Genomic DNA, 12,900 nt, shown 5'->3' on the forward strand with positions numbered 1-12,900 from the left:
TATGGAAGTGAGCCATCTTCTTCTACCATTGATGGTGCTTCCTCTGGAATTTGTAAGTCTGGTTGGGTGTTTGTCCTAGCAATGAGAAGCTAACTGTAACACACAGTAAAACTAAAAGAAATCAATGCTTTGCTAAGAGATTTATCATGCACCTCTCTGTCTCCCCACCCCATGTTATTTTTGAAGCATATCAAATATAATTGCTCACATCAGTATACTTCTCTCTTAATTTAGTAGTAACTAGAGTTTAGTGTTTGTTTACACCTGAGAGGAAGTTTACATACAGTAAAATGCACATATCTTGAGTTGTCACAAGTGCACAGAGTTTGCACCTCAAAGGTCTTGGTCACTGATCACTGGAACATACTTTAGCAGGACCTCAAGATGTAGGGGTGATGGAGAACCCCTGTTTAGCTACTGCACAGGAGAAGAAGCTGGTAAGCTTGGATGACGAAAATCAAAACATTACAGGAGACTACCAAGAAAGACACCAAGAAGGGAAAAGACAATAATCTGGGGACACAGAACAAAGCATGGCTCACAGCTGTGATGCAACAGGAAGATGAGAGCCATTTACAACTGGAGTTGCGACAATATTTGACAGGGAGGGTGCCATGCTTGTCTCTAGTCTCAGTAGGAAGGCAGGTCTTAGACTGGGTTTCAACCAGAAGTGAGATTTTGTGTTAATGTAGATAGAAAAATTCCTGTAAGTACAAATGTGACAAAAATGATGATAAGAATAATTATTACTCTACATGGGTTGAATAGTTGTCCTCAAAAGTAATGTCCATCTGGAGCAAAGAAGATGATCCTACCGGAAATATGTGTATACAGGCATGTGTTATATAAACACTGTTCAGCCAATGATGGGCCAATATGCAATGGTAGTCTTATAAAGTTATCTTGTCCAGTACAAAGTAGTGGGAAATTATACTCTAACTCAATCTCACTGAGTGCTTATACATGCCAGAAAATACTTCATATATATCTCATTTAACTGCTGACAGGGCTCCTGAAGAGAGAGGGATGGGATCCAGGACATTGCTATTTAAAACAGCAGTAGCAGCTATATCACCTGGAAGCTGGTTACATTTGCAGAATCTCAGCACCCCATCACCAGACCTGCTGATTAGACCCTCGGCCTTTGATTTGGATCCTATAGTTTAAAATAAAGAGACCACGGTTCATCTAAGAAAAGAGGAAGAAGTCACATCTTATGATCAAGTGTAGAGTCAGGGGCAAGTTTTTTCACAGGACTTCATCTCTTTGGCTTCATGACAAAATCTTTATCACTTTTGCCAGGCATGGGTGTGCCTTTAATCTCAGCACCCAGGAGGCAGAAGTAGGAGGATCACTGTGAGTTCGAGGCCACCCTGAGACTCCACAGTGAATTCCAGGTCAGCCTGTCCTAGAGCAAGATCCTACCTTGAACCTCCCCCCCCCGAAAAAAAATCTTTATCACTTTCACCATGTTTCTTCTCCCCATGGATGACTGGAACACACTGCAGTCCACCCAAATGACTTTGATTCAGCTCCTTCAGCATCGCCAGCCTCCTCCTTCATTGCTCTTCTCACACACTGCCACCTTTCCTAGGAGCCAAACGGGGTTCCTGGGTTGCAGGGATTTTAGTGCTAAAACCTGGAACGGTCTAGGCATTTTAGACAGAACTGGTCATGCTACCATCTGTTCCTAGCTTACCTCTGCTTGCATTTCTTACTGTATTTTCAATTTGTGGGTACAATGCTTTACCAAATCATGTCCTTGGGAATCTTTCTCCAAAGCCCATGTGGACCTCTATATTCCCAAGTTCAAGAGAGGCCAGCCTGCACTCAATCTTGAGCTGTTTCCTAGTGCTAATTGTGTCCCTGTACCTAGGACACTTGCCAGAGAAGCAGCACTGCTCTGGGATTCTAGAGCCTCAGTGTGGTTCTTAAGAGGGAGGAAAACAGTGGATGCTGGGAAAACACCTGCCACTAGATTATTTCATATTGAGGCACAGAAGAGCATATTATGTAGTAGAAGACACACTACCATAGAATTTCCCATGGGCTACATGTTAGTCAGGGATCTGTAGAAGAACAGAACCAGTGGAATGAATTGGTATTAAAAAGGGATTTATTGGAATAGGTTCTGATAGCCCAGAAATAGCTGTCTGTAGGTTTGAGAGTCAAGTGCCTGGCAGGATGCCTCAGCAGTTGTAGTTTAGCACTGAAGGCCTGGAGGATTCCTGGAGAGCGGTTGGTCTTCAGTACACCTTGGAAGGCTGAGACTTGGTTCGAATACTGATGAAGGATAGCCAAATAGGGTAGATATACGTATGGTTGAACATCAGGGGGCAGTCAGGTAAAAGGCACTTACCAGTCCAGGCATCCAGCTAGAAAAGGGGGACTGTGTCGTCTCAGAACTTCTATATAAATATATAGCTCACCAATGGGAGGTCCACACACTCTGGAGGAAGGACTTCCTCCTTCAGTTACTATTTCCTGGAAGCAATCTCAGAAACCTGTCCAAGAGGAATGTTTGTGGATTCCTAATTTGATCAAGTTGACAACAAAACTTAACCACCACAGGGTGAAGAAGCCCCAGTAGCTATGGTAGCTGGTCCATAATCCTGTTGCCCTAGTGCTAAAGGAGTGATTCAAATATGTGAAAACATTACAGGCCGCCCCTTTCAGCCTGGGACAAGTTGCAGAAGGGGAGGTGTGATGCTATTGGGCCATGTCTCATGTTCCTTATATATGTACCTTTTCACCAGCCCACTGAGATGATGATGGGCTTCAAAAAAATCTGTGGCATTTGTGCCCACACAAGCCATGGAGAGAAGGTCTCTGTGCAAGATTTAGAACAATTAATAAACACTTCAGATCAAACAAATCAGGATGTCATCATAAAGTCAAGCAGAGTCTTGGAGTTACTCTTCATTTTTTAATGAGGCTGGGAAAGGCTGGGGTGTAGAGGATACTCTAAGGACTTGAAGCAGTAGCCATAGTCAACTAGTGTGAAACTATTATAGTATTTTAACAGTGAGTTAACAATGAGATATACTGGGGAAAGGCATCGGAGCATGTTTTGGCCATTCCTTGGAGAGAGAGGAGGTGATGGTGGGAGTAGATGTGGACATGAGGAAGAGATGCTGACTTTCATAGTTCATGGCCTATGTTCAGGGATTCAGAAGTTTCTCCAAATCCCAATGAGGGAATGGAGACATCGCCTTGTTCAAGCTATGACTGAGATATGGAGTTAGCCAAAAAGAGAGCATTGAACATTTGGGGGAAATGGCTGGGTCTCTGGCATCCTACATAGGTGTCCTCCTGAACAGCCCAGTTGCTAAGTCTCAGAGGCCGCCAGGCCAGACAGCAGGCATACCAAAGCAAGAACTAGAGATGATAAAGAGGATGAATCTTGCCTCCTTCACCCTGAGATCCCACATGGCACATTCTTCTTCCTCCCAGAGGCCACCATGAGAAAGAGGGAGGAGCTAGTGGCAAGTCTGAAAGGCTGAGCTCTAAAAGTCATCAGCTAGGCTTCATAATAGTGTGGTTGAACTTTATTGACAATGCTTAAATTATTCAAGTGGCTTAAATTTAATTGACTGAATTCAAACAGAGAATTTACAAAAGAATCTAGCCAGTAGAGAGCTTTATGAAGAAGTCTGGGTAAGTTTTAGGAAACTTAGAAACTATACTCTCTCTCTCTCTGTATACTTGTGTGAATACATATACATGTGTGTGAGAGTGATTAGTTATTTCCAAAGCAAAATCGCTAGTATATTTACATCACAGATACAAGGGAGAAACAATCATCTCACTTGCCTATACATTTAATAAACTGGAATGATTAAAGAACATTTTGGTATTGACAGTTTTAAACTTCATTACTGTGGGTTACTTTTTGCTAACATGAAAAAAAACCAAAAATAACTACTCAAAGTCTGGCACCCTAGTAATTATCTCCTGAAAAAATGTAAAATAAGAACTTGAAACTAGACACTTGAAAGTTAGGCCTGTTCTTCTGTTATAGGTGTGTACGTGCTTTTGTGTGATTTTTTTTAACTAATCAAAGTACATAAAACAGACAATTTTCTAAAATAGTACAATTGCACACAACATTTGTCCAAATAAATCTGTAAGTAGATAATGCGAACTCAAGTAATGAGCACAATAAAGCAATGTAGGCATATTTTAAAAGCAAATCACACAGTTGCTGAGAGATGAGCCTTGTTTTAGATGGAATTGTATAACTTGGCTGCTTAGTAAACCAGCCCTTCCTCCCTAATGCAGCTATGCTAAGAAAAATGCAGTGAGTTCATTGTCTGCCCCTCAAAGGAGATGTCAGGTCTGTTGGTTTGTTACACAGGAACCAGATAAGGGTCTAGAGCTTAGAGTTTGGGCAGAACTGAGATCTCGGCCACCTCTAGTGTGTTTTAGCCAGGAAATAGGGACCCCGTGTGGGATGGAAGGTTGAGATATGGACAAAAGAAAGCCTATCCCCAGGACAATTTCAGGTTTGAAATCAAAATATTTTCTCTTTATGTTGCATACACTCTAAAGGATTAAAGGGTTAAAGTGATGGATGGTTGCTTTTGTGTCTAGTTCCTGGGTGCTTCCCACAAGTCATTCCTAATGTGTATGACCTCATCATCCTCTGCAAGCCTGTCAGCAGTGCTGACAGAAGGGGACCAACCAGACTGAATCAGCATTCCTGCAGCCTGGAGGTGGCACCAGGGAATAAGGTTTTTTTGTTTGTTTGTTTTTGCTGATATCCCCACTGTGTTCTGATTCTCACTAAAGTTTGAGAATGTCTGCTTTACTGAGCTCAGTGATCCAGAAAGAAAGAAATTGAATAGAAAGGGGCAGGCTGACGATGCAACAGTGCTTCCAACTCTACTTATGGCCCACCAACTCCATGATAAGAGGGTGTGTATCAGAGACATTAACTATGAGTTGTTCAGAGAACTCGGTTCTCCCAATGTCATTTGCCAGAGCACAGAGAGTGGAAAGAGCTTACCCAAAGCCATACAGCACCATTAAAAGAGAACAAAATCCTGGTCTCCCAACTTCCTGCAGCATTTCCTGTACTGGGACCAGGTCACTTTGTGAAAGCTGGAAGGGAGGATGGATGTGAGTCTAGAGGAGTGTTGGAGACTGATGGAGCAGAATGGAGTTTGGCAAATTATTTCATAGGCCCAATTCTCTTCATTTAAAAAAATGTGGTGGGCTGGAGAGATGGCTTAGCGGTTAAGCGCTTGCCTGTGAAGCCTAAGGACCCCGGTTCGAGGCTCGGTTCCCCAGGTCTCACGTTAACCAGATGCACAAGGGGGCGCACGCGTCTGGAGTTCGTTTGCACAGGCTGGAGGCCCTGGCGCGCCCATTCTCCTCTCTCTCCCTCTATCTGTCTTTCTCTCTGTGTCTGTCGCTCTCAAATAAATAAATAAATAAAATTTAAAAAAATGTGGTACTGGGACAGGAGGGATGGCTTAGTGGTTAAGGCATTTGCCTGCAAAACCAAAGGACCCAGGTTCGATTCCCCATGACTCATGTTAGCAAGATGCACAAGGGGGCACACACATATGGAATTTGTTTGCAGGGGCTGGAAGCCTTGGCATGCCTATCCCCTCTCTCTCTCTCCCTCCCTTTCTCTGTTAAATAAATAAATAAATAAATATGTTAAAATATGTGGTACTTGTGAGATGCTCTGCATTTAAAGTACTTGCCTTCAAAACCTAACAATCCCAATTCGATTCCCCACTATCCATATAAAGGCAGTTGCACAAAGTGGCACATGCAGCTAGAGATTGTTTGCAGTGGCTGGAGGACTGGCATGCCCACTCTCTTTGTCCCCCTTCTTTCTCTCCCTCTCTCTCTTTCCTTACAATAAAATATATTTTTTGAAAAAATGAAAATAGCCCTTGAGTAATAATTTTTCACCTATCTCTTAGTTGTTAGATGCTACTTATCTGAGAGACAGCAAAATAAAAGGGACAAAGGAAATAAGGCTAATGTTAATCATTTAAGTTGGCAGGTAGAGCTAATGAATGCCAGAGAGGAGCTCACACTATTGGAGAAGAGATATTGGTTCTAGCTGATTGTCAGCAACACAGTAAAGAGGCATTGGGGTGGTAACAAAGCCCTGATGTTGGTCTGTATCCATTTATCTTTTATTTTTCCTTCATCTTCTGTGGAAGATGGGGCACAAATGCATTACTTCTAAGCACCATGTTAGCTAGTAACAGCTAATTCCTGAGAAGCACATTTCAAGGTAAGGACTCAAGCAAGTTATTTATTTGGCAGATACAGGAAACCTGGCAGCAAAATACTTAAATATGATCAGGAAGGAAAGGCAGGGATTACCAGGCAATCTATCACTGTGAGCAATTGCATCTCAATGCTACAGAGAAGGCTTGGGTGATTATGCAGAACAAGTATTTCACAGTATTCCATCCAAGGGTGACAGAGCTGGGGTACTTAAGCACCAACTCCTAGCATGTCTCAGGGCTACTGGTATGGAGGTTGAACACTGACCTTTGGACATTCTAGCTTGGCTTGTCCTACAAGAGCAGAGCCCAGTGGCCAGGGAGAGTCCTCAGGCACACAGATGCAGGTGATGGCACTTGGAGTGGAGCTGGTGATCAAGAAAGATGGGGTTCCATGAAACTCTGGGGGGAGCCTTCATAGTACCTGCTATGAGGTATTCATTTATTACTGTACTTCCATTACCTCCATGTGGGAATTTAGGCACAGTGTGGCCAGACTGACTTTTCAAGGAAGATAGATAATAAATATATATACATAGAATCTCCCAAGTTTTAAAGTGTAGAAATAAATTTATAGTAAAAAATATGACATATAACAAAGTCTACTTATATGTATGAATTTTCAATCAATGGAACTACTAGGTCATGGGTGTGAATTCCATGCCATATACTTTGACAAAACTGAGTCACATGTATCTAGAGGCCCCTAAGTATCATCTCTTGAATGCAAGTTCCAGGCCAAGGAAAGATGGGATGATTCTATTCAACACCTACTTTCAAGGGGTAGACGCCCTCTGACTGAGCCTGTTGCCTGGTATCCTTCTGTGGGGCAAGGTTTCACAAATGACATCAATGGTTCTTGAGCTACCTATGTGATGATATTTATTTTCTTCTTTCAAACTTGATACCACACTGCCAAAGGTTACCACAAGTTACAGTCTCATTAGATATTATGCCCATCAGAGACAGTTAATGATTTAGTTGATAGAAAATAACTTATCTTGTAGTTTTGTATAAATCCAGGAAAGACTTGCCCTTTTTTAATTTCTTGATTTTTTTTTTTTTTTTTTTTGAGGGAGGAACTTCCTCTAGCACAGGATGACCTGGAACTCACTATGTAGTCTCAGGGTGGCCTCAAACTCATGGCGATCCTCCTACCTCTGCCTCCCAAGTGCTGGGACTAAAGTCGTGCACCACTACACCCAGCCATATTTTCCTTTTGTATCTGAGCAAGTCACTGATATTTTTTTAAACTTTTATTTTAAATGATGGCTCTATAAAGTACCAAGAAAAAAAATGGATCTAGCTCTTCCTACTACCAGTTTATACAAATGTAGTATAGAATCAAAACCAAGAAATTGTTATTGCTAAATCCTATACGGCTTATAAAGATTCACTCCATTATACACAATATCATTTGTGTGTATAGCATATGAACAGGTGTGTGTATGTGTGTATGTGTGTGTGTGTGTGTGTGTGTGTGTGTGTGTACTGAAATTTTATCATGTGTTGCCTTACAAAACCATCACTTCAACCAAGATCTCAAACTGGACCATCTCCACAATACTTCCCTAGCTTAACCCTTTATTGCCACAGATCCTCAGCCCTTGCCCCTGACAACTGCTTATCTGCTGTGTATCTCTGTAATCGTGTTCTTTCATGAATGTCATTTATGTGGAATCACACAGCATGTATCTTTCAAGACTGTCTTTTTGCCCCCGTGATCACAATGTTCCTGAAGCTCATCTACTTGCTTATATGTGTCAACTGTTTGTTCCTTTATGTTGCAGACTATGGATGTACCCCGTTTGTTTAATCATTCACCCTTTGAAGGATATTTAGATCATTTACAGTTTGAAACAATTGTGAACAAAATTGCTATAAACACTTGTATGAAGGTTTCTTTGTAAATTAAGCTTCCAATTTATCTGGGGTAAGTAACCAAGAGTATCATTGCTGTCCACAAAGTAATTTTGAGAGGAACTTTCAGAGTGGTGAATTTTTTATATTTATATCAGCTGTGTATGAATGAATAGTACTATCACTAGTTTTCATCCTGGACACCTGCAGGAGTGTAGTGATATTGCACTACAGTTTTGAAATGCATTTCTGTAATGCTAATGATATTGAACATACCCAACTGGAAGAGTCCAGTACTTCTTGAGAAGAAGGTAGTATTTTCTGACAATGCCAACAATTAATATCACCTGCATTGTTAATGAGTTCTTCTTGTATGGTGATTTGATTTTGCTCTCACTAGGGAGAAGTCTACCGAATCTGGAAAGGCTAGTGACTATTGTGAAAGTGATGTTATTTGGTTCAGAGGCTAAGTAATGAAAACACCATGTGCTTTCACTTTGTTGACAGACTCTTGTTTTTACCTTGGGACACACTCTTTGAATCAGTTATGATGTCATGAAGAAGCCCAGGTTGCCTGAAGAGGCCACAGAGTAGGTCTTCCAGCTAAGCCACAGTCACCTAGAAGCACTAATATCTAACATGTGAGTGAGAAAGATTCTACATGATTCTATGCACCTAACCACAGGCCAGAGACTAATCAATTCCCAGAGCCACATAGGACATTGTTAAAATGGCCATTGACTTAGGGTCTGAGTTTTGAGTACTTTGTAATAAAAGCTGATGATAATGAATAGTCTTCCCATTATATAATTCCATGCTCTGGTAGGTTAGTATAAAATAGTCACTGAGTCTTTTCTTGTAGTCACACTCCATCTTTGTCCTCTTTATGTTTTAAAATGTTTCCTTCCTCTGTAGAAACCCACTGGAAGCTATATGCATACTGTTCTGACATGAGAATCCAAAAACTTTGGGCAGTGTGTCGAGAAACTCAAAACCCACTTAACATGATGACTGTTCCCTCTGCCTAGAACACTTTTTCCTCTAATAGCTACAGACCCAATCTCCCCAGAGCCTCTAATGTTCCCACCTCTGAGAGGCCTCTTTTTTTTTTTTTTTTTTGATTGGCATCTATACCAGAGCTCTAGCCTCCTTACCTGCTCAAATTCATCACAGAAATCTTACCACTCACCAGCACTTGTCTGATAGTGAGCTCATTCATTTGTTTACTATCATATTCTCATCTGCTAAAAAGCTTAATAAAAAAGTGATTTTTCATCTTTAGAGCCTAGGTTTCTAACACATATCAGGCATATAGAAGGTATTTATTCAATGAAGATAAGAATGATCCAGTAAGATACATAGTATTTGCCATGTTCCTGCCTCTATAATGGGGGTACTGAGCTGCAGGAGATGTTTGAGACAAAGTTTCTGCTCTTCGGCTGGAGAGATGGTTTAATGGTTAAGGTACTTGCCTGTAAAGCCAAAGGACCCAGGTTCAATTCCCAGGATGCACATAAGCCAGATGCATAAGGCAGTGCATGCGCCTAGAGTTCGTTTACAGAGGATGGAGGCCCTGTTGCACTCTCTCTTTCACTCTGTGTATGTCTCTGTGCCTCTTTCTCTCAAATAAATAAATAAATAAGACATTTATTTTAAAAAGTTCTAGTCTTGAGAATGACAACTGAGTGATTTAGTAATCTTGTGTGTTGAGGAGAGTGAAAATCTTTAAGTAAGCTGATTAAACAATAACTCTATCTTAGACCCTGTCTGACTTTGAATCAGATATGTATGTACTTCAAACAAGGAAGCTTATATTACCTATCTCCAAGCACAGAGAGAGAAAACTTTATTTCCCTACAAGTGCCAGGCCCCAGAAGTGATTCACAGATCAGTTTGGTGCTTGCAAATTGTGCACTGTGATTGTGGGACTTTGCCTCAGTATGTTCTTAGGTAGGCCAGGGAAGGATTCTTACCCTCTTCCCATACTTCTCTTTCCCTCTGTGTAATGGGCATATATAAGCGAGGCACATTGAAACAGGTACACAGAAGGAGCACTGTCTTCATCCATCCCAGGGTCATTACCTCTGGTGAGATTCAAGGATGTTAAAAGAGTCTACACTGTGATAATCTATGATTCAAGACTCTTGTGTCTGGGCCTTCCTTGACATGTGAACTCACCAGTTTGTTATGTCCTATATCCTGGTGGCTTCTGCATTTCAATAGAATAACTTGTGCAGGTTCCCATGATAAGACACACAGAAGTCTGGGGTTGGAGGTATTTTGTGATTGAGATATGCTGTGATCCTTTTCTATCTGCCTTTTCAGACTTCCTCTTTTCCTTTCTCTGAATTTTGTGAGGTCAGTCTTCATTGGCCTCACTGTTGGCTTCTGGCTGGGTTGAGCCAATGGCAACTAGAAATTAGGGATTAAATGAGGCAGGGATATTTACTCCTCAGCTCTTTCTGCAGGTTCAATGTGGTCTGACATTGTCCCCAAATCAGAATCCCTGTCTAGAAAACTTGAGTACATCAATCTGTTCTTCCAGATTCCACTGGCCAGTCCCTTACCCCACTTCTTCAGGCATGGGGCAATGGTAGTCTATCCCAGAATACCACATTCATTGTAATGTACTGTTTCTTATGGCCTTCTGCATCTGCTTACACTTGGGTAAACATCCTTTTAATAATGTTTCATCAAATTACCTAATGGGAGTTGTTTATGTATTCCTTCAAGGGATGCAGAGGCTCTGAGTGTATGTGTGTGTAAAGGAAGAGAATAGACAGCCCTAAAACATCCAACTAAAAATGAATGTAAGTAAAAGGAAGATATTTCTACTGTTACCGTCACTTCCCACATTCATCTTAAAGGAGGCAAATTACCCACCAGTTTCAGGTCACAGGTAATTCTGAGTAACAGAATGACACAGAGGATGGGAAAGTAATTTTCTCTTTGTAGGTCCTGGGAAGTGTAGTGGGTGGCTTGTGACTAACAAAAACTATAATTATGAGAAAGTGTTTTTAAGCAAATAATACCATGACAGGAGGAATGAATGGAAGGGACTCCATGTGAAAACCTTACCCGGCCATCACTTGTCAGGAGGATGGAATCACTCTTTATGTCCCTGTGAATCACTCCTTGGTTGTGAAGGTAGGAGAGGGCTCTCAGAACTGACAGACAGACGGTGGCTATCTGTTCTTCATTCATTCTAAAAAGGAAGTAACATTTGAGGAGCAAGACAGGCTTAAGAATATCTTCCTAATGCTCAAGAGGTGCCACTTTCTGGAGTTTTGGGGAACTACTTTCTGATTCCAGCCCATGTTTGGAAAATTTGCAGGTAAAGGAAGGGAATCCCCCTGAGAGAATGATTTCCACTGAATAAAGCCTGAAGCTGAGCCTGGCAGGGGGCCAGCACAGCTCAAAGGAAAGTGACTTCACTTGGCAGTTTTTATGTCATTAATACAAATACACAACCATGGACTCTTATAGTGTTGATCCTGGAATGCCTGATAGGCTCCATTCAACAAGAATTGAAGAATTTTTGTCTCATAGGAGGTTTATTACACTGACATAAAAGTTTAATCCCCTGCCCTTCTCTTCTGTGCTCATTCACATAGAAATGGCATTCCCATTCATGATGATGAACCTGAATGCTATGAAGGTGATGGGAAATTCTGTTATCTGTTAGTAGACCTGCATTCTTGCTAGCTGGCTGATAGTTAAACAATGGGTAGTACCAACTGTCAAATTGTAAGATGGATGGTCATTGAATGAATGGCCTACACATGCATGAAATTATAATGGACAGCCCAGGAAATATAGTAGAAAGGGAAGTTGTGTGTGCTGAGTACAAAGTGCTTATAATTTATGAAGATAGTCATTGAGGTAGTACCCTGAATTATTTGTCTAGATAACAAAGAAACTTGCCTGGTATGAGTAACAATGTCTGTCAAGGCACCACCTTCTAGAAACTCCATGACCACCCAGAGCTCATCGCCAACAAGGTAGCTGTTATACATATCAACTACATTGTCATGGTGGTAATCCCGCATTATCACAACCTGGATGAATGAAAAAGATACAGTTTTATTTGTGAGGATGAAATTTGGCTTCTTTTCACTTGTGGTCGTATCAGCACTTCAGATGAGAGGTACTGATTGTTGTGGGGATTTTTGAGAACGTACTGTAGCCAAAAGGTACCAGGGTAGTTAGTAAAAATCAAAAGAATCAGGTTAGTGCATTTGTGAGAAAACAATAGGCTAAGCCAGACATTAGGGAGTACAGGGGAGAACAATGAGAAATACAAGGTTTGTGCCTAAGATGAAGTTTATTTATCCATTTAGAGGGACATAAGCAGGTACCACTAAGGGTCTTCTGTAGCCTGTACTATCCACATTCCACTGTGGGTTAGCCCAAAAGAGAGTCACCAACTAATAGTGAGTGAGTAGGCAAAGTCAAGTTATGAGAGGAAGTGCTACAGAAGACCCACTTAAATATGCTTGGGAAAAGTTTGGGTTGTATCTGAGAGAGGTCTGAATGCAAAACATATTTGGAAGGTAAAACAAAATTTTCTGTTGGTATAAAAAAAGCTAGCGTGAGCCTGCTTGTTGGAAATGGTATCCAGGCATTGCTGCCATGTGACTGCTTCCACTTTCAGAGTTCATGTTAAATAATAAAATACAGCGTGGTTTTTTTTTTTTTTTTTTGTCATCTGTGACAGATTGTCCTATCTACCCTAGAATGGTGACACTTGAGCCCACTCATTTAGAGGCATCTATGAGATTCGGAG

The 12,900-nt window shown here is 41.2% G+C and overlaps 1 protein-coding gene across 4 annotated transcripts in view; it reads right to left on the minus strand.

The window, feature by feature from the left end:
• The window catches only part of Pak5 (p21 (RAC1) activated kinase 5), a 312,771-nt gene that overhangs the window by 8,912 nt on the left and 290,959 nt on the right, over positions 1 to 12,900 (minus strand). For 3 of the 4 annotated variants that reach the window (XM_004661518.2, XM_045157197.1, XM_045157198.1), the window contains 2 exons: positions 12,039 to 12,172; positions 11,193 to 11,319 (listed from right to left, as the gene is read on the minus strand). The exons of the other annotated variant lie outside the window; for it this stretch is intronic. In XM_004661518.2, coding sequence (XP_004661575.2) covers positions 11,193 to 11,319; positions 12,039 to 12,172 — 261 coding nt within the window. The remainder of the gene's footprint in view (positions 1 to 11,192; positions 11,320 to 12,038; positions 12,173 to 12,900) is intronic. 4 annotated transcript variants of the gene reach the window in all.

The sequence above is a fragment of the Jaculus jaculus genome, chromosome 8, assembly GCF_020740685.1.
Source record: "Jaculus jaculus isolate mJacJac1 chromosome 8, mJacJac1.mat.Y.cur, whole genome shotgun sequence".
Lineage (NCBI taxonomy): Eukaryota > Metazoa > Chordata > Mammalia > Rodentia > Dipodidae > Jaculus > Jaculus jaculus.